The sequence below is a fragment of the Thamnophis elegans genome, chromosome 1 (assembly GCF_009769535.1).
Source record: "Thamnophis elegans isolate rThaEle1 chromosome 1, rThaEle1.pri, whole genome shotgun sequence".
NCBI classification, from domain to species: domain Eukaryota; kingdom Metazoa; phylum Chordata; class Lepidosauria; order Squamata; family Colubridae; genus Thamnophis; species Thamnophis elegans.
The window spans coordinates 120,293,067-120,315,873 of record NC_045541.1 but is presented as its reverse complement, the minus strand read 5'-3'; the positions used below and the strand labels follow the sequence as shown (position 1 = coordinate 120,315,873).

Sequence of the window (22,807 nt, the reverse complement as noted above, 5' to 3'; positions counted from 1 at the left end):
GTACTTTTAAACTACCACCACTACCCAGCCTAATTTTGGACAAGTTTTAGACATGGTTACAATTCCCAGCTATTCTCATCATTATATTTATATAATTATGCATCCTTACATTATGCATCTGTCTTTAAATCTCAATAGTTTCCCATTATGCATCTGTCTTTAAATCTCAATAGTTTCCCATTGTAAGTATATTTCATGTTCCCTCTCCATTTTTCCATCTCTTGGTTTAGGTTACCCTTAATTGTCTATAAATAACAATCCTTGCTGTTCAATGTTCATTACAATTCCCTTAATCTACTATATAGAATACCAAGCAGTACAAATCTCATTTTGTTCATCACTTAGAAGTTCTATATATGTCCATATTTTGTATATTTTAATCCATACTTAATTGTCCTTCAATTGTCATATTCAATCAATTAGCAACTCAATTTAATTGTTATGTATAAAAGTGAATCACAAACCTCTGATTTACAATCTCCCCATATCAGTTTCATATTTGTCCATATTCCATATATTTTAACCTTTATTTAACCTTAATTATCTTTCCATTATCATATTGAATCAATTAGCAACACAATTTTATTGTCATATTTAGGAGTAAACCCTTTATCTCAGCTTTATATTTCCCCATATAACAATTTCTAATTGTCTGGTTTTTTTTTTTTTTTGTAGTAAGTCTTTTGCCCCACCTCTCTATTCCTGCCTTCTCCCTTTTCTTTGTTTTGACACGTCCACCCTCTTCAATTTTCCTCAAGCCACGGTCAAAAAAATCTTTTATATTTCCCTTTGTTGGGGCGTAACCTTCTTCTTCAGTTTTCCCTATGCCATTATGAGCCTTTATAAAATATTTTGTCTGGTTTTTATTTCCTTTTGTTGGGACACATCTCCACTTTTCAATTTTCCCTATACCACTGCCAAACCGAAAGATATTTTTTGTCTGCTTTTTATTTCCCACCGTTTCTACTCCTTCATTATCTCTCCCCCCTTCTTCCTTTCCTTCTTCCTTAAATTCCTGCTTCTCTGGGTTCAGAATTCTATTTAGGCTTGATTTTAATTATTTATGCATATTTTTTATAATTTCACGTAGTTCTTCAAATTCCCACCTCTCCATAATGTCCAGTTCCAAGGTTACAGTTAATTATACAGTTCGTATTTCAGAGTTCTGGTCCACCTTAAATTTAGCTAATGTGAGAAGGGAAGAGAAGCTGGAGCCATCTTGATCTTTTGCAAAGAAAAAAAACCTTCATGTTTTCCCAGTTCTTGATTTTATTATTATTTTTTCCATTGCTACCTTCCACCTCTCATTGGTTATGATTGCTCAAAACATATTAATTGGAACAAACTTGCATACAGCCAAACTTGGGTATGTTCCTCTTTGTCTCCTGCTTTTCCAAGTTCTGATTTATGGCAGTTGGTTAATTGAATCTCCCACACAGGCAAGATTAGGTTATCAGTTGTCAGTGAGAAAATCGTGCTTTTTCCTTGATTTTTCTTCCTTGTTGCATTCCACCTCTCATTAACTGCAGTTGCTTAAGATATATTAGTTAGAAGAAATGTGGACGAAGTAAATCACCTCAGAATGTTTGGTTTCTACTTCAAATCCAAAACCAAATTTAGAGTTTGTATTTGAGTGGGTTCATCAATGCTCTGCTTTCTCCCTTTCTATCCAAATTGTTTCAAACAAATGGCTTTTTTTGGGGGGAGGGCTAGTGTTTGAACCCTCCATTTTCCCTTTCTTTCTTTCCTTTTGCCAAAATCCAGATCTGTCTATTAATATTATTTATACTCTCAAAATTCTTTGCCTTTTTCAAGCTTTGATTTATGACTGTGGGTTAGATGAATCTTCTTACCAGTCTTTCATCTCGACCTAATGCTCCTGTTCAATTGCTTTGTCTGGAAGCCAGCTTCTTGTGCAGCCATGTTGCCATGCTGCCGCCCCTATTCCGATTCAGAGGGCAAATCTCCAACCTGCGAGGGACCTGTTGCCTCCCTCTGGGTCTGATGAGATGCTGCTCCTTCCCTCTGGGGGGGTTCTGATCCAAAAAGGATGTTGGAATTGGTTTGTCAGACAGCGTTCATGTGAGACTCTTCAGACCCCCCTCGTCTCTCCATCTGGAGAACTTCCGGTCGAATCTGGTCACATCTACATTTTTGTAAGTGTGCCAAAAATATGTTACATTCAATCATAATAAACATTGGTCATTTTTATGGTGCTTTTCTATTGGATCTCATTTCTAAGTGACCACTGCTTATTTAATTTATTTATTTATTTGAACAAAAACAAGAAACAAGTAATGAAATCAGAAAAGGATGGGAAGGGGTTACAAGCTGCACCATACCAAAGCTCCTTGAAATGTTTATTGGGACATAAGGATATCATTATTGAACACATGGGTAGCAATCACGCTAACTACAAGCTTTACCTTGTTCTTGTCTTCATTTGCCCTTTCCCTCACAGTTAATGCTGAATATATTGTACTATAGGAAATAAGACATTGCTGAGAAATTATAGTTCCATTTGACCAATTCAGTGAATCTAAACATTTGTATAGAGTGTCAGTTTGGTACAATGATTAAAGGTATCAGGCTAGAAATTGGTACACCATGATTTTTAGTCCTGCCTTAGCCATGATGGCACCTCAGTGTTTGTGGGCCAGTCATTCTCTTCAGCCCAAAGAAGAAACCAATGGTAAACTGTTCCAAAATGCTGCAGGCAATTGTTAGGAATCAATACATACTTTATGACTAAATGTAAATAAATGATCTTGACAGACATTCAGAAGTATATTCATTCTTCTTTAAAATATACTACACTAAAGTTTACTTCTCTACATAATCTTTTTTCTGGATTGAAATAATATATACGAGAAATCATTGCCAGGATATTTCTCTTGCTTACTATTCAACTTAAAAGCAGCAGCCAGCAGCAGCAAAGATGTAACAGCATTTTCCATTTCTCAATTTAATCTATAGATAGCTTTCTTCCGCATTCTAACATCTCTTTTTAACTGAACTTTTTGTATTTTCAAATACACTTAATAAAACTCATCAGCAAAGAACCGATAGTACTATATATTAAGTGATAGAAACGTACACTATGTACTGAGAATGTGAAAAAAATATTAGTTTTGTATTTATGAGATTGAAAAAGCTGATTAGAGTGTGAATATTCAAGTTGCAAAACACTATTTTTGCAGAGGAATCTATTTTTCCTTATTGTTAATATTCCCTAAAGCTGAATACCTAGAATTCATTGTTGAATATTGTCTGCTACTAGATAGTCTAGATCAGTGTTTCTCAACCTTGGCAACTTGAAGATGTCCGGACTTCAACTCCCAGAATTCCCCAGCCAGCGAATGCTGGCTGGGGGATTCTGGGAGTTGAAGTCCGGACATCTTCAAGTTGCCAAGGTTGAGAAACACTGGTCTAGATAGAGTTGCACACTTTATTTCATACAGCAGTCCTCCATCTCTGAGAACTGACATATTTTTTCTCTGCTATTGACAGGATAACAGCTTCCATAAGGAGTAAATTGAAATTCCACTTTATCTTATGACAGAATTATCTACATATATTTAAATTGACACTGAAATTTGACAGCCATAATCCACAAGCGTAAAACATGAAAACAGGACATGGAATTGGGAGAAAGTAATTCTACTTGTATGCCTGGAATACACAAAAGAGGAGGCCTTTTATTTTATTTTCAATAGAAGTTGGAGGATGCTGAGCCTATATTTAAGATCTGGAGAAAGATGGGAAAGTGATAGTTCAAGTTTGCCTTGCTGGTTCCAGCAGTCGATTTCAATGCAACTGAGAATTTGGTGTTCCAATTATAGGTATAGGTAGTCCTCGACTTACAGCAGTTCAATTAGTGATTGTTTGAAGTTACAGCGGTACTAAAATAAGCAACTGATGACCATTTCCCCCACTTATCGCTGTTGAAACTGTTGTCCCCAAGGTCACATGATCAAACTTTGGATGCTTAGCAACTGAGTCATATTTATGATGTTGCAGTGTGTCCTGGGGTCATATGATCACGTTTTTTCAATGTACTGATAAGCAAAATCAATCCGGAAACAAGATTCAATTAATAACTACGTTTTAACAATTGTAATGATTCACTTAACTGTGATGATAAAAGTTGTAAAATGGGACAAAATTCACTAAACAACTGTCTCGTTTAACAACATAAACGTTGGCTCAATTGTGGTTGTAAGTCAAGGACTACAGTAACCTCTTCCATGACCTCCAGAGAGAGGAAGGGTTGTTGCGGTTGAATTCTAGAGTGGTTTATCACAAAATCACAACTACCTAAGTTTTTGTTTTTATCAATCACTGATACAAAAATTGTTCATGGAGTAAAAAATTATATATCTTAACTTTCCTCACTTATGCGCATAACTTAGGGCAACTAACAATTGAAGTTAATAGAAACACAATCATATTCAAAATGTTAAGAAGCACAACCTAGACAGCATGATAAAAAAACTTCTCTGATCAATGAACACATGTCTGAATGTGCAAAAATTATATATCAACTTAAATGAGGTGTTAGCATACGACACTGATCTAGGTATTTTTTTTGGGGGGGGGGGCTAAGAATTTATATAATTTTGGTGCTGCCCAAAAAAAGGTATTTTTCTGATATGCACCATTGTTATCAATTATTAATAATTTGCTAGTTTTATTCTTTTTCACCCCTGTTGCATAAAGGAAAAACTGGATTCTGCTCACAAACGTGATATAGAGGGCATGGGATTCCCTGAAATAAAGTACGGCGATTCTGTTTGTTTTGTGCAGCATGTAGCTAGCACTTTGTGGCTGACATACAAAGCACAGGATGCTAAAACATCACGTTTAGGACCACTGAAAAGAAAGGTAAAGAGAAAATTTGTATTTTTATTTCATCATCTGCGATTGTGAATAACTTGCACATGTGAATGTGCGGAAGCTCATACAGCCAGAAAATATTGCACAGTATTTAATTGTCTGCACTGTTGCCTATAAAGATGCAGTGTGAACAGTTTTGGGACATGAGGCTTTTGAGAGTTGCTCACTTGGGCTCAGTTTGTCTCTCTCTGTGTGTGTGTGTACACAAATAGGCAGGCAGTACCATCTGTTCTAGCTATTATGGATATTAATTAGTTTGCCCCACTGGTCCTTTTTGTTGAGACATATAGACTCAAGGAATTGCATTAGTCTTCTTAAGACCCATTAACAATAGGTGCTTCAGAGCTGGAGTTTACTTTCCAAATTCTGTGTTCGGTCTCCTGTATTCTTTTTAATACTCCCAGGTATATCATATTTTCATATGAGAAACAGGAAAGCATTCTGATTTCTATAAAGCCCATGGATTAATTCTATAATTTCATCTCTTAACTTATTTGGATTGAACTGAGATACACTATCTCATTCTCTTTATCAAGGATAAGAATATAGGGAACAAGCTGCATGCCTTTACAAGACATGCCTGATGTAGCAGAACATTTCATGGTTAGTTAATTCTTTCTTTCTTTCTTTTTTTCTTTCTTATTAATATATTTATTTATTACATTTATGTGGACATCCATCTCACAGAAGTGACTTCCCCTCAATTTAAATCAGGGAAGTATGATTTCAATGGTATCTTCTAATCGTAGAATAGGACACAACAGATCTACCCTGGTTTGTAAAGATTGCTCATGCCACAGTTTGTTCATTTGGATATCTCAGCAAAATGGGGCCTGACAAATTAGAACACATAAAGAGTGGGGGCCAGTAGCTTTATTCCCACACAGCTACCATGACTTTATGTCCTTTATTTCATAAAGCTGTCTTTTAGATTCCATTTTTCAAAAACTCACTTTTGTCCTTCATTTTGGTCATTTCACTTTAGCATGGTAGATGGTACAACTTAATGGACAGTCTTTCACGTTCATGTAAAAAATATGGAAATGTATTGTCTTTTTAAAACAAATTTATATATACTGCTTGATTTTAGCTATTTTTATCAACATATTCATTTCCTTTTCTTGGTTTTGCTCATGATTTTTCTTTTCTAAAGTAAAGTTATAAATGTAAATATTTTTTTGTTCTTAACCACTTTCAGATTTGCTCCTTTTTCAGGCTTGTCCTTTATTTTTTCCCCAAGATAATATATCAACCATATACATACACTGTTCTACACTTCTGCTCTTGCTATTTTTCTCAGCTACATCTTATAGCATATTATCTAAAATCCAACTGGGACATATTATCTGAAATTAAAAAGAACACCAGAAAATTAAAATTGCACATTCCTCCCAATCTCACACACTATCATTAGCAAACTGCATAGTAATATTTGAGACCATAATTGAAAACATACAGGGAGTCCTTGACCTACAGCCACAATTGAACCCCAGTTTTCTGTTGTTAAGCACAGCAGTTGTAAAGTGAGTTGTGCCCCATTTTCTGATCACATGAGCCTGTGCAAATGTCGTAAACACAAGCCAGTGGCCAAGCGCCTGAATTTTGATCACTTGATCATGGGAATGCTACAATGTTCCTAAGTGTGAAAATCAGTCGTAAGTTACATTTTTCAGTGCCATTTCAGTGCCATTTAACTTCAAATGCACACTAAACAAATGATTGTATTTTAAAATATTACTTTGATCATTTATTTCAGGTTATATTACACCAAGAAGGGCACACAGATGATGGACTCTCCTTGCAAAGGTGTCAACACGAAGAATCCCAGGCTGCTAGAATTATTCTCAATACCACAAAATTATTCAGTCAGTTTATAAGGTATAGTTTCTTAATATAATAATTAATAATTAGCATTTATAACATTTATAGTTGAATCATACCAGAATCTATATGGAAATACATTCTGTTGATATTGGACTGTAATTTATTATTGTTGAAGATTAATTTTTAAATACATCAAATGAAATTTGCAAAAAAATTGCAGCACAGTTCTTTAACAATAAATCATCTTGATACACGAATATGCTTCCACAGATAGAAGATAATGGTGTATTGAGATCTTGATATTAACAGTTTTTTTCAAATGTATTTCAAATATTCACTACACTAGCAATCCCCAACCTTTTTGGCTCCATAGAGGAAGAGAGGATGGCTTAAGTGCACATAGCCTAATCCCATGCATGCGCAAATAAAACTTTGTGCACTCGCCCACTGCTTGTGTGGCCCAGGGGTTGGGGATTCCTGCACTATATCTTAGAACAGTGTTTCTCAACTATGGCAACTTGAAGATGTCCTGACTTCAACTCCCAGAATTCCCCAGCCAGCAAATGCTGGCTGGGGAATTCTGGGAGTTGAAGTCCAGACATCTTCAAGTTGCCAAGGTTGAGAAACACTGTCTTAGAAAATCACCTTTGCTAAGAGTCTTCAGCAGTTCAGTCTACTGAAAACCTACAAAGCTATTTTAGCAGGATGATTTCACTGACCATTGTTTGTTCCAACATTTACCATAGGTGTCCTCCAGCTGTATGGGGACCCCTCACTCTCTGAATTCCGGTCAGCACGGCTATATATAACCCCAAGGAAGCAGGTTGGAAAACGCTGCTCTAGACTAGCCTCTCTAACCTCTTCCTTCTCCATTCTTACCATACTCTCAGACTTTAGAATGTAGTGACAGAAAATTCCCCTCCCTTCTTCAAAATATGCATTGGTTGTGTTATACTGATTGTGCTATTCAGACTGGAGCCATTCTTCTTACACAGGCTGAGATTTCTTCTTGCATAAGCTGTAATAACACGTTTGCGTGAACGAAAGTTACTTTTAAAAAATCTGTTTGAGTGATATTCCTTCTCTTCATCCTATGGAACAAATCCTGGTATTTCACAACACTCTATATTGAAAAGTTAGCATTTCCTTCCCCATGACTTTTATCATATAGACATGCATATGATATTCTTAGGACATAGATTGACCAGTTTTGCTGTTTTTTGTATGCAACTCTATCAGCTTTTTAAATTCTGCATCTATGGAACATGTGATACAAAATATTCTATGTGTAAGAAAAACTATATAATAGTAATAATTGTATTCTGATTATTGTTTTGATTCTAGTAATGTATTCTTTTTTATAACTTCGCTTTATCTTTTGATTCACAGTGGAAACAACAGTGTTACAACTCCCATCACTCTTCCCATTGAAGAAGTAGTTCAGACTCTCCAAGATTTAATTACATATTTTCTACCTCCAGAGGAGGAGCTAGAACATGAGGATAAACAAAACAAACTTCGTTCCCTTAAAAATAGACAAAATCTATTCAAAGAGGAGGTAGAAACGACTATGTTTAGAGTGTTTTTGTTTAATCGGGTGTTGGGATTGATAGTCAAGTGTACATATGATTCGCCTTTCAAAAATGCTTTAAATAACCATTATTATTATCCTCTGAAAAACTCAAAGTCTTAGAATCTTAGTTATTTTAATCCTTTTAAAGGTGAGATCCAAACGGGACCTTGGGAAGATGATTCCACAATTGTGGAATGGGAAGGGGTCACAAGGATCACCTAGGTTAAAAAAAACACTGGCCTAGTCCATAACAGAATACAATTATGCTTCAGGTTTTCTGAAAAGATCAGATTGTTTGCTCCACAGAATGCTAGTTTCTTTTTTATGAGCTGTCATAGACAATTGATAACTTAGATCAGGGGTGTCAAACACCAGGCCTGGGGGCCGGATCTGGCCCAGAGGGTGCTTAGATCTGGCCCAGAGGGTGCTTAGATCTGGCCTGTGGGGCTGGCCTGGAAACAGCAATGGACTGGCAGTGCCCCTGCCAGCAAAAATTGAGCTCAGGAGGGCCATGGACAGTTCCATTTTCACTGGCAAAAAGTTGCACGAAGCCTTCACAGCCAAAAACAAAGCTTGGGAGTCCATTTTTGCTGGCAGACCACTCGGGCCACTACAGGTGCGCCTGACACGGGTGACGTTGAGCTGGCCAAATTTAATACATTATTATTATAATTATATAATTAATTATCTTTTCACACAACCCACACTTTATTGCTGTTTTATTATCAATAATAGTCATAATATACTTTAGGGCATATTTGTGTTCTACTGTTTGTAGTATTCATTAAGCAAAATTATTATATAAATTTAATCTTTTAAAGACATTAAAAATAAGGCATGATAACATGATACAGAAGAAAACAAAAAACACATACATTTAGAGTCACAAATGTATCAGTAAAAGTAACAAGAGCAATAAGATCATTCCAAAGAATATAGGTAAAAATATCATAAATGAATGATTCCAAAGACTGGAACACCTAGTCTGTTATCTATGTAAGAATCAACAAGAAAATATTTCTGAAGGAGATGATTTTGGAGGTGTGAAGCCAAGAAAAAGAAAAGGCCCTGTCCCTGGTGGAGTAATTTCTGATAAAACAAAGAGCAGAGCTTCTGATGCGATCCTAATCCTTGAACAGGAACGTTATAACATGGATAATGGATTGCAAAGCATTTGCAAAGGGTTTGGAAGTCAATACTAGCCCCCTAATTGGACTTGCAATTGAAAAGGCAACCAGTGTAATCAGTGCAAAATAGAAGTAATGTGATTAGACAATCTAGTTGCCAGAGATGTTCTCATTACTGCATATATTCTACCAATAGTTGATTTCCAAACTGAGTTTCAGGTAGGTGTGTGCAGCAATCCAATTTGCTAATGGAGGCAGCGGGATGATTTTCTATTGGGGAAGTGGCTCTTGGGAAGAATGAAAGCTTTCCTCTCTCTAGTGCTATGACTCCAGATGAGACCTTTATGACTGCTTTAAGCAAAATGATAGTTACAATGGTTGATTTTGTATTTTTGAAATCTATCTTCTCCCACATGTACAGCTAGTCATTTTCTTTCTGGGAAGAAAATGTATTATACTTAATATTTTATAGTTCAGTACTGTATTTGAATTGCTTGTTTAGACGTTTAAAATGTAAAGGAATATATACGTGAAGATAAAAAGAGTGTTTCTAATTATGTGTTTGCAGGGGATGCTGGCATTGGTTCTGAACTGCATTGATCGATTAAATGTATACTACAGTACCGCTCATTTTACAGGAGTTGGTAGAGAAGAAAATAGCGCAGCATGGAAAGAAATTCTGAATCTTCTTTACAAGTTATTAGGTGAGTTATACAGTGTAAACAAATATATGTTGAAGTAAGTCATGCAGAGTTCAATAAGATTTTGGAGAAAATTTTGAATTAAATCTAAATCAGAGGAGCTGAATAATTTTCCCCATAATGAACAACACATTAAAACCAACTCTAAAACTAAATCAACATGTTGTTAGATGATACATTGCAATTTATGTCCTGGTTATGTTAATAAAATAATGTAGTTTAATAATGTACTTTAAAATTTGTAAATGTGGTTCTCGATAGAAGAGAATATTCAGAGTTGAATTGGTGCTGTCTGAGCTTGGTTGTTTTCTTGCAGATGTTTCATTACCAAACTAGGTAATGTCATCAGTGCTAAATGTGGTTTCCTTTTATGATTCAGAAATGTATGTGTGTACAGCAAAAATAATAATAATAATAACTCCAGAGAAGAAACAGAATTTGAAGACAAATTAGAAAGATACCAGGCCACATTCTTAAATGCCCTGCTTTCAGTTTCATATTTTTCTTAACTGTTATTACCATTCCCTTTCTGAAGTTTAGTAATAATTAACAAATGTATTAAATGTGGATAACTCTCATCTCCTATTGAAGATTGCTGAATTTTTCGTTGACATCTACTTTAGCAATGCAGAAACTGCTGAATAATATTTTTTTCTTCTAATAGGTGAACCTAAGAACTGTTACCCTTTTCTGTAGCTGTATGAACTCTTCATCAGTGGAAATTTATGAATATTAGATACAGTTTTGAAAACAAACTATTTTATTTGTAGATTTGATCGTGCTTTTTAAAAACTCAGTTGATTAATAAATTCTTATATAAATAAATATGCTCTGATGTACAAATGTATAGAAAAATAAATTCTTGATTAGATCATTTTTAAAAATAATGTACATGTATTGAAATTCATTCTTTATTCATTGATTATAGAATTAAGAATTATTGAGTTTTACATTTATAACTAGCAGTAATTGGAAGCCACTGAATTTTTAATGACTTTTACAAATAGTTTTGTGTGATTAAATCCAGAACAATGTAACAATGAATTTAGAGCTGAAGATGATGGGTTAATGGTATCAAATGTTTATCCAGTGTCAGAAATATTGAATGCCTACTGGAACAGTAATAATCATATGCCTAGTAAAGGTACCAGTAAACTATATTCCTTTTATATCTAGAATATACAGAAAAGCATATAATGGATATATCCTGAATATCAACATGAAGTTGATGGAGACATATTTTATATTTTGGTTTTATTCTAAAATAATTGTATCTATAGTTAACTGATCATCCCAAATCTATCTTTCAGCTGCTCTCATTTGTGGTAACAGAAACAATTGTGCCCAGTTTTCCAATAATCTTGATTGGTTGATTAGTAAATTGGACAGACTAGAGTCTTCTTCAGGTGAGAGATGCCAGTCTACTTTTCCATAACATAAAAAAAGGCTGTTAACTCTAATTATAGTTTTCATTCAAGAATTCCCCATACTATCCATCCTGTTTTCAAGGAACAGTTATCTGACACATTAATTCATATAATGATATAATGCATTGAGGTATCCTGTTTCCTTGAAAATAAGACCTCCCCAGATAATAAGCCCAATTGGGCTTTTGAGCACATGCGCTAAAATAAGCTCTGCCCTGATAATAAGCCCTCCGCGAAAATATTGCAACACAGCAGCAGCCACGAGGTGACCATGCTCACTGCCTCCTGCATCTCAAAAATAATAAGACCTTCCCAAAAATAAGGCCAAGCGCTTATTTTGGGGGCCAAAATAAAATAAGACCCTGTCTTATTTGGGGGGAAACATGGTATTTACAGTGCAATGCTATTTAGATTCTTCCACAACTTTTGAAATAAAAGGTATTTTTACTTATTCGTAGAACAGATTAACACATTTCTTGAATTAATAATAAAAAAGTTATTGAAGCAAATATATGGAGAAAAATATTGTTGTAATTTAGACCGAGGCACAAACTGAACAGAAACTCTTAAGAATGAATGAAAGTCTGCTGCTAGATTTAGCTTTAGGGCTAAGGGATTTATGTTTCTAAAAATAGCTTCCTTTCCAGTTCAGTTGTCCCTTAATTTGTTATCTGTCCTCAGATAAAAATACCGTAAAGAAAAATCCACATCTAAGTCATTTTGCTTTCTTGAAGCTGGCTGCCTATTTCAGGCATCTTCAATTTTTAAATATTAAGCATTTTTAAAGAGCTTAAAGAAGGATTTTCCCCTTTCATTTATATTTGTTTCAGTGCTCGAATTATCATATATGTTATAGTTTCTACCCCTGAAACTCAAAATAATCTCTTTGTCCTTGGCATTCTAATAGGTATCTTAGAAGTGTTGCGCTGTATCTTGATTGAAAGCCCAGAAGCTTTAAATTTGATAGATGAAGGCCATATAAAATCCATCATCTCCCTGCTGGATAAGCATGGACGCAACCATAAGGTATGCTTTAAAAATGCAAGATGCATCTTTACTATGTAACATATTCCATAAATAAAACCAAAATTGTTATAACACCTGTAAATTATATTAAAATGTAATGAAGCACATTGTTATAAAAACCTGCTCTTTTGCCACAAAACAAGTGTGAAAATTTAAATAGAAGGTTTTTTTCCCTTTGTTTTGGCTACTATTAGATTATCAGGAGCAATTTCTTCTGACTGGAAATATAAGTAACAAATTGGCTTGCTTTATGTAAACTGTCTTTAAAATGTTATATATAGTCTAGACAGAGTTATGTAGATGTTATATTATGTTGTGCTCTTATTTTATGAGGTTTTACATGACTTGCTCCTCATTCCATCCCATGAAGAGGAGAATTTGTCTATTTTTATATCCTGTGTGATGTTTTTATATGTTGACTACTAGAAGGCAGTACAAGATTGTTTTTCCCTGCTTGGAGTCAACAGGTATGCCTAAATATGTACCTGAGAATATCCTTTAGTCCCCTGGAATGTGTAATTTCCTACTTTCCAGGAAGTAGCCAAAAACATTTCACATTTCTTTTCAAATTTTAGATAACTAGGGCATTGATTATCTTGGATACCATTAGCATCTATGACAATATGCAAGCTTAAAAAGCAGAAGGATTTACGGATTTCAAACATCTCATGTAAAAATAAATTCTAAAAAGGTTTTGTGCCTCTACTGGCCATATATATAGAAGTTCTCATCCTTTCACCAGTTTAAGCACTGTATATTCAAGCCTTATCTCTTCACTGGGCAAATTGCCCAATGGATGCCTTTTTGTCCTTCTTTTGTTAATTTTTCCTTCCATCCATTTTATTTTACATTATTGACTAAACTGTTTATGAAACACTGGTCAAAAACAAATCCTTTGATTCTCATATCTATTCTAGCTCCCACTCTATGTTTCCTTTCTATAAAAATCCTGAAGTTGTTCTTTCTTAACTAGGGACCTGTCTTGCTTATCATAATCTTTGCGGTTCCATTCAATCAGGATGTTGATCTAGGTCCTCCCACTTTGAATTGTTGAATGATGTTTATTATCTATTGACTATGCTGCTGCTCTTAGATAATCAGCTGTATTTAATATTCTTAACCGTCAAATGCTTTCATCCTGATTATTGAATTGTTTATCCCCTTCTTTTTACCTGTTTCCTTTAAAAACTCTTGTTTTTGTAAATTTTCCTTTACAGTTGGTATTGTTCAAGGTTCACTCCTGGGTCATGTTCCCTTTACGCTTTAGAGTAACTTAATACTAGAGTTGGCTTTTGATAACACATCTACTCTGATCATACCCAAATGTACTGATAATCTTCCAAGATTGATTCAGTGACACAGAATTCCAATGGGTTTTTTTTTTAACAGAAAATGTCATCTTGGATGATTGCCCATTATCTTGAGCTCAGACAAAACAGAGCTCTTAGTGTTTTGCAAAAAATAAAAAAAACAAATTCCATCTGTCTCCAGGGCTATGAGATTGCCTCCACATCAGTTGCCAGGAATTTGTGCCTGCAGGTGGATAATAAATTGTCCTGCACTCATTCATTGCACCTACTGTGAAGATCTGCCATTTTCAAATGTAGAATATTTGCTGTGTTTTTCAATTCTTGACACCTGATGCAGCAAAGCTTCTCATTCATGCTCTGATTGTGTCATGCATTGATTACTGCAACACCTTATTGGAAGGCCTCCCTGCCTACTCTTGCTTCTTTGTCCTGGGTTCAAATGACTATAGTCTGGTTTTTGTAATCTTTTTCTCTCTCTCGTGTCTCTATATGCCACATAGTCTGTATAGGCCAGATACCACTAAACAAACTTAATTTTGGTTTTGGGGGTATTGATCCCTACTTCATTGTTGAGAACGTACATCCCCACAAAATGGATTATTTGGCATCCTTGGCATTTTGGCTGTGTCCACTACTCTGACAGTAAATTTAAGGTTGAGAGCCTTTCAAGATCTAGCCTCACAGCTTTAGAATCAGCTCCTTACTCTGTGATCTATGGATGATTTTCTAGTTTTAATGGTGTGGAGGAATGTTTGATGTGGAGGAAAAGATACAGGTCAGAGGGATCTGGACTGGCTTGGATAATAGGCTTCTCAGAATTTCATGTTTTACATTGGTTAATTTTACCTAATTTAATTAGTTTAATTTATTGTAAATACTGTACTTGTGTCAGAGTTCCAAGTAACACCTCTAACAAAAGACGACTCCCAGGCTTGAAGTTCCTAAAAGTTCCATTTTATTAGAGATGTCATATTGGCACATCTGGGAAACCCCAAATCTGAAAGTTCCAGGTTTTCTCCACCCAAAAGAAAGTCAAAGATCCATCCCCTGCACTCACAAGTCCATCACATGGTCCAATCAATTTACCCTCCCAACTGGAGACAACCCCCAGTCACTCCCATCCAGACCGAATGCCCTTGACTCTCCGAGAAAGAAATATTGTTATGGCTAATCCTCCACCACTCCTGTAATCCCCCCCCCCATCCCATTTTCCCAGGCACTAAATGTGGCAGCCCTAAAGCTTTAACAGAAAAGATGGCTTCCAGGGCTGACAACTTGTTTGGAATTCTATTCTTTAGATCTGAACTACCGTCTATAGTATGTCAGTTTTGTAATTTTTTAAAATTTTCATTAATTAATATTCCTTTATTTTTACTCCATTCTAGAACAACAGTAAGAGTAAGAATAATAAGAATAGATATGCCTGTTCGAAGTGCTTGAAAAGCAATAGGAAGACAAAAAATGCCAAATATCTGAATGACTGTGCAATGGACCATAATAATGGTATTAGATTTCTAGCTAGATTTCTTTAGCAGTGAAATTAAAACTGCTTGAAACTAGCATTGTATTATGCTGTATATAGTTCTAAGACTCACATCTATTATGTTTTCTAGGTTCTTGATGTCCTGTGCTCTCTTTGTCTCTGTAATGGTGTAGCAGTGCGTGCTAATCAGAACTTAATATGTGACAATCTTCTTCCTCGAAGAGATCTGCTCTTGCAAACACGGCTGGTGAATGATGTGACAAGGTATCATTATATATCAATTATGTTTATTAAAATATTTCATCTCTGTAACAGAATTGAGCAGAAAAATCAGTCACAACTTATATGCTGTGTGAGGATACATAGCAGTTCTTTGTCTGTTTTGTTGGCTCTGTAATTTTGTAGGTGATTTTATTTATGCATTGCATCGCATTCCCTCTTTGACTTGTCAGTAAAATTGAGTTATAGGAGAAAGTCTTGAACACATAACAGCTGAATGTCCTAGAAGCAAAGTGTTATACTCATGAATTATTATTTAGAAGGATAATTTGGATATTGACTTTACCCTTATATACTAGATAGTTTGAAAACAATGTTCGATGACTACTTTACTATTGATATATTAACTATGGTTAGCATAATATTGAGGTATACATGAATATTTATATTTATTTTTTAAATTTAGGGATTGCCTATCTCACTCTCAGTGAGATAGGGCAGTTTATAACTAAAGCATAAAACAATATAATAATATAATCAAGCATAGAAGTAAAATGGGAGCTAACTACCATGTTTCCCTGAAAATAAGACAGAGTCTTATTTTCTTTTGCCCCCCAAAATAAGTGATTGGCCTTATTTTCAGAGAGATCTTATTATTTTTTAGGTGCAGGAGACGGCGAGTGTGGCTGCTGCTGTGTTGCAATATTTTCGGGGAGAGCTTATTTTGGGGGAGGACATATTTTAGCGCATGCGTTCAAAAGCCCAATTAGGCTTATTATCCAGGGAAGTCTTATTTTCAGGGAAAAGGGATACCTCAATGCATTATGTCATTATACGAATTAATGTGTCGGGTTAAAAAAACAAAGATGTTGGCTGAGCCCAATTTTGAAAGGCCAAGAGAGTGGGGTTTTACTTTAAAGGGGAAAATATTTCATAGGTGGGGACAAGAGTAGAGAAATCTTTCTTCCTGAATCCCAAAAGCATGGTATATATTTTATTGCAGTGTGTTTGATATGCTCTTCATTCTCTTCTTTTTTAGCATAAGGCCAAACATATTTCTTGGAATTGCTGAGGGCTCAGCCCAGTATAAAAAATGGTATTTTGAACTAATCATTGATCAGGTGGAACCATTTCTGACAGCAGAACCTACACATTTGCGGGTTGGATGGGCCTCAACATCAGGCTATGCACCTTATCCCGGAGGTGGGGAAGGATGGGGAGGAAATGGTGTTGGTGATGACCTGTACTCCTATGGCTTTGATGGACTTCATCTGTGGTCTGGTAAGAACTGGTTTAAAATGTGAACTGCCACAAATCATATGAAGATTTGCAAAGTAGAATTGTTTTCTTTTTCTTTTTAAGGAATTTTTCTTGCCTCTTTGAAAGAATAATTTTTCTCTCTTAATATTCACAGTTCAAGTGTAATTCATAAAGCTGAATTGCACTTGACTGGAAATAAAGGCGAGGGGATTAATACTTTATATTTGTTTTGTGTCCCTTATTCATTTGTTTATTTATTTTGTTTGGTTTTATTTGGGAGCTATAATGTCTATTTTGTTTGGCTTTGTTTAGGAGCTATGCTTAGAAACCAATGAACAGTAAGCATGCACAAACCCAGTTTAAGTTCTTGTGGATTGCACACCAAAAACACTTGTTTTGTTAAATCCAACAAAACATTGGACATTCATAATATTGACTATTAAATAATGGACAGACGAAAATGAGTTTTCTTTGCAGCTTGCACTGGATGCTGCCTGCCTATGGAATTCAAAAATAATTCCATTGATAACTAAAAAGAATGACATGCAAATTTGCATTTAATTATAACCTACATTATCCTCCTGCAACCATATGGTTTCTATGTTTTTCTTTAAAGTATTCGTTTCTGTGTGCCTAGAATTGCACTATAAAATTAGGAGAAAGCCATTTAAAAGATAATTGCATCCTGATCTGTAAAAAAAAATTGGTTGTTGTCTGTAAATTGGAATAATATTCCAATTTCTAAATATTTTTCACTCTTGCAAAAAAAACAATTTATTTAATGTGGAAAAAAATGATTTTAAAGTCACGAAAATTTCACAGTTGCTCCCCAGCATTTCTGAGATCATTTTTCCTTATGATTCTCTGCTTATTAGGTCGAATATCCAGGGCTGTTGCATCCGTGAATCAGCATTTATTAGCATCTGATGACGTGGTCAGCTGTTGCTTGGATTTAGGGGCGCCCAGCATTTCTTTCCGCATTAATGGACAACCAGTGCAAGGAATGTTTGAAAACTTTAATACTGATGGACTTTTTTTCCCTGTGGTGAGCTTCTCAGCTGGTGTCAAGTAAGGAAGATTTTGCTTTCATATCTGTCCCAAATGGTTGTATTGAAGATTGTTTAGTAGAGTTAACGTACTCTAAGGCAGTGGTCTCCAACCTTGATAACTTTAAGACTTGTGGACTTCAACTCCCAGAGTTCCTCAGCCACAGGTCTTAAAGTTGCCAAGGTTGGAGACCACTGCTCTAAGGTACATTACAGTTTACAGTTGTCAATCATTATTAGAAAATTCAGGGTTTTTTTTAAAAAAAAATCAGAGTATGGAGAATGAAAGATAATTTTGACACTGCCTATTTTTGATTTGGATTCTCCCAAATCTTATACTAAATGGACCCATTATGAACTGTTGGGTTTTTTTTTCATGATCTATGTGAAATTATTCACTCCCTCTTATATATCACTGGAGAACTGCTTGAAGATAATACTATTTTTCTTTGACAAAAGGTCAAGTTCTCTTCTGACATACAAAGATTAAAAAACAATGATACACTGGTATGCTGTATGATTTATTAATCTTACCTTTCCTATATTCTTCCCTTAAACAATAACATTCTCTTTAACATCCCCTATTATTCAGAAATATGCTATAATAACAGTAATTGAAAATTATATTGGATTGTTCATTCAAATTTTATTTTCTACTAGCTGATAACTGACATTGCCCGAGTATTTCTTTATGCTATTTATTTATTCCAGAGTTATGCTGGAACACACACACACACACACACACACACACACACACACACACCAAGGAATGTTAGGAATGTGTTAACCCTACAGTATTTGTTTCCAAAGAGTAAGTCATCTGTGTACCAAGTCATTTCAGCAGCCCAGGTGTTCCAGAGGTATGCTGGAACACACACACACACACACACACACACACAGACAGACATACACCCCCACAAGGGGTATTAGGGGTGCCTTACCCCCACAGTATTTGTTTCCAGAAAGTAAATCATCTCTGTACCAAGTTTGGTTGAAATTGCTTGAGGCATTCCAGAGTTACACTGGAACACACAGACAGACAGACAGACAGACAGACAGACAGACAGCAATTCATATGTAGATTTCATGCTATATTCAGCTTCTAGACATTCTTTATGGTGGCATGAGACAATCTATAGTTTTCCAGATATTGCTGGATGGCAGCTCCACTAATATACCCAACAGTGAGGGAAGCTAAGAGTTGTACTTTGATAAGAGCTGGTGAGCTAAACTTCCCCAATCCTATTTTTTTCCTGAAACTTGCCAGTCTGGAGTTTAGAGCATCAAATGGTGAGGTTCCATTTTAAAAATATTTCCCATCCTTTACACATCCCAATATAGCTTCCTGTGGCCTGTACACTAACATACAATGGCCAGTTTTACAAAATGGAATTTCAAGCATTTTTGGTAATTTTAGGGACAGTTTACTTTAACAAAAGTAAACTTTGGTGACCTGCTCAGCCCAGAAAATGCCTCTTAGATATCATTCTAAGAGCCGTGATGGCGCAGTGGTTAGAATGCAGTATTGCAGGCTATTTCTGCTGACTGCTGACTGACAGCTGTTCAACAGTTCTAGTTTCTCCAGACTCAGGGTTGATTCAGCCTTCCATCCTTCCAAAGTGGGTAAAATGAGGCCAGATTTTGGGGGGAAATATGCTGACTCTATAAATTGATTAGAGAAGACTGTAAGTGGTATATAAATCTAAGTGCTATTGTTATTCTTTTCAAACTAGGCGGCTTCTTAAAAAAGGTAGCCATGTAGTCTAAGGCACATTTTTTTTACTCCATCTCATCGTTTCTCACCATTCATGTTTATTACATCATTGGATAGAGAATGCAAACAATAGACTTTTTGCTCCTTAGAAAAAAACTGAGTTCCAAAGGAAATGTTTGGAGAAGGAATAAGGCTCAGGACAAACTGGATCCAAAGGGGAAAAGGTGATTTGGTGTGCAAAGTCCAGTTCCCTTTTGAAAAAGCACTTTTGGGATAATGTTCATATCACATTTGTTGGCAAAAGGTAGGATATTGTCCTTTCCCTGGGATTGCATGACAGCAGTCACAGAATCCCATAAAACACTTCCTTAGTTTGGTAATAGTTGTAATATGTGTATCCTGAAACCAATTTTCTTTTTCTCTTTAAATATAGATAATTGCCCAATCCTAAAACCTAGCTATTTAATGTCTATTCCGGCACCTAATATATTTAGATAGCAAATATCCCATTTACCTGCAGGGTGGTTAAATGTTTATATAGACTGCCAATGACTTTCTGTAATAGAAATATTCTTGAGGAAAGTTTATTTCTGTGTTACTAAACCTAGTGAATACTTACCTTATTTCTCAACAAAATGTAATTTGTCTGAAATAACCTCCATGTTGAAATTTCCAGTATTATTTCTGAAATCAGAAATTTCAGAAGAATATTCTGGTAAGAATATTCTCTGGTAAGAATATTCACTAAAGAATTATTTTAAGCAATTGACTTCCAACATGAAGAGTGCATTCCTAAAACCTTTACTGGAAGAATATTATTATGCTCTCCAGAGAAATAGTTGTTGCTTTGTCCAAGCTACAGCAAAATGACACCTTAAAGATTAATATCTTTATTAGTGTATAAGCTTCTGTAGCTTATATGTTGATGCATCTGATGTTATATTATATAAAATATATGACTTAATAAATGTTTTTATCATCAACATGCCATAGAATCTTTTATTATTGATTTTGCTAATAATAATAATCTGAGTAAAATAAACCCAATCATAGCTTAAACTTAGAAACAGGCCTTTGATGTATGATTTCACAGTTTCAGCAGAAATTGCAAATAGGTTTGCAATTATGTGACTGAAATTAATAGAAATTATATGTTAATTAAATTAGAACTTAAACTTGTAAATATCTGCTTAACTATGGCAGATAAAATGTGACTCCATATTGGAGATTGGCAGAATACTAAAAAGATTTGGAAAATATCTCCAGAGAATCTTAAGGCGCCCCCTTTGCTATTCAGCCATTAATTGGGTTTTTCAGTGGCATTTTGCTTTCTTTTGATCTATATATTTTGTTTACCATACATAAAAATTACAGTGATTTCGGGAAGGTATAGGTTTTGTGTTTCTGGAAAAGCATTTAAGCTTAGGTAGATAAATGCACTGTGTGCTGAAAAATAAAGTGAAAGAATCTAGCAGATACATCAATCTCACGTGCTGAAAGAAAATATAACAGTCTAGATGTGTTGACATGAAAAGTCAACATCTCAGAGATAAATGCCTTCTGTCTTTTATAATTGAACAGGTGGTGTGTTAAATAGTGATGCTGGAGGACTCCTCTATCTAAGACTCAAAAATACTGTTGCAGGAAAAAAAATATTTGACATGAAATATCCTCTAGCAATGTCCTCACATCTGTTTAGGCAGTTAGCAAACAAGCCTAATAAGATGTGTTGAAGTGAGTGTTCTGATCATTTGTGTCATTTCTGGTAGTAAACAGATACTTTTGTTAAACACTATTATAAATATTTGCATAATTGTGCTTTGTAGTCTTGTGCTTCTCTAGTGAACTCAGAGTTTGCAAGATAATATTAGTTTCAATATATACTTATTTTACATATTTTACATTGTGAATGAATAACATAATAAGGAAGTTTATTATGGAAATCATAATATATTTTAATTTTCTAGAAATCTCATTATAAATAATATTCTTTAAAAGGTTACTGTATCAGAAACAACAACATAATTTTCTAAGTATCTAATTCTCCTGTATATTTTAGTGTTACTAAAGTCTTTACTTTCTTTAATCCAAGAAATACCCCACATATTTTAACTTTTGTTCAATATACACTATTACTTTTACAAAGAATGTGGGGCACATAACATAATAATTAATTCTATCACCATCATGGTGAATCTATGGCACACATGCCAGAGGTGGCACACAGCACCCTCTATGATGCCCACGCAAGCCATCACCCCAGTTCAGTTCTACTGCGCATGGACCTCCCGCTGGCCAGCTGGTCTTTGGGTCTCTGTCATGCATGCACGGGAGTGGGGCGTGTTCAAGGGAAACACACACATGTGTGGGGAATGCAGGGGGATGCACATGCATACATGGGGGTGCATGCAAGGGGCGGGACACACATGCATGGGGTTGGGGTGCATGCACAGGGCTGTGCAGGTATTGTACTTTGGGGGTTTGGGCTTGCGCGCAGTTGTGGGTTTGCACGTACACTTTGGGCACTCAGTCCAGAAAAGGTTAGCCATCACTGTTCTATTATATCATATAAGCTGTTCCAGACCTCAGTATACTTTAGCAGACCTGTAGAATGAAATTCTGAGAAGGGGGTCCGTGTGTTAATAAAATTCTTTGTGGGCTTGGATGCAGAGGATGATTCTTGAGATCATATTTTAGGTTAAATTCATCATGGATGAAACATATTGAATATTTAAATACAAAGCAGAAAAATCCTAATCTACCTTATCTCTATTCAGGTTATCAGCCTTGACAGACAATGAGAATGTCTGAAAATGTAGTGAAGGTGTGTCAAAAAAAAAAAACAATTGGCCAGTCAAAAATCATGGTCTTAATAAGATGAAGACTTCATGATGAACCCCCATTTGAAAACAATATTCGAAAGCCAAAGAGGAAGATTTTCTAATCTGATAATGTCAGCAACTTTGCTTTGGTGGAACACACATTTCTATCCCTCCAGGAATCCATACAAATAAATAGAATTCTCCTGAATAGTTTTTCTTGACTCCTATCTGGTTAAGCTAGTATCTGGGCATTCCCAAAATGCCTGGTCTGCTCCTTCTAACCTGCCTGGTCCAATGAGGCTCTAAATGCTGCCTTGACCTATGTCAATTCTCACTTACCATAAGTTGATGAGATTCCATGGAAATACCCAAACCTTCA

General features: G+C 35.3%; 1 protein-coding gene across 1 annotated transcript in view; it reads left to right on the top strand.

Moving 5' to 3' along the window:
• The window catches only part of RYR3 (ryanodine receptor 3), a 249,476-nt gene that overhangs the window by 42,558 nt on the left and 184,111 nt on the right, over positions 1–22,807 (top strand). Inside the window, exons 11-19 of the mRNA XM_032213643.1 lie at positions 4,720–4,884; positions 6,653–6,774; positions 8,110–8,278; positions 9,989–10,124; positions 11,432–11,527; positions 12,456–12,574; positions 15,498–15,631; positions 16,626–16,867; positions 17,722–17,914. Of these exons, the coding sequence (XP_032069534.1) occupies positions 4,720–4,884; positions 6,653–6,774; positions 8,110–8,278; positions 9,989–10,124; positions 11,432–11,527; positions 12,456–12,574; positions 15,498–15,631; positions 16,626–16,867; positions 17,722–17,914 (1,376 nt within the window). The remainder of the gene's footprint in view (positions 1–4,719; positions 4,885–6,652; positions 6,775–8,109; positions 8,279–9,988; positions 10,125–11,431; positions 11,528–12,455; positions 12,575–15,497; positions 15,632–16,625; positions 16,868–17,721; positions 17,915–22,807) is intronic.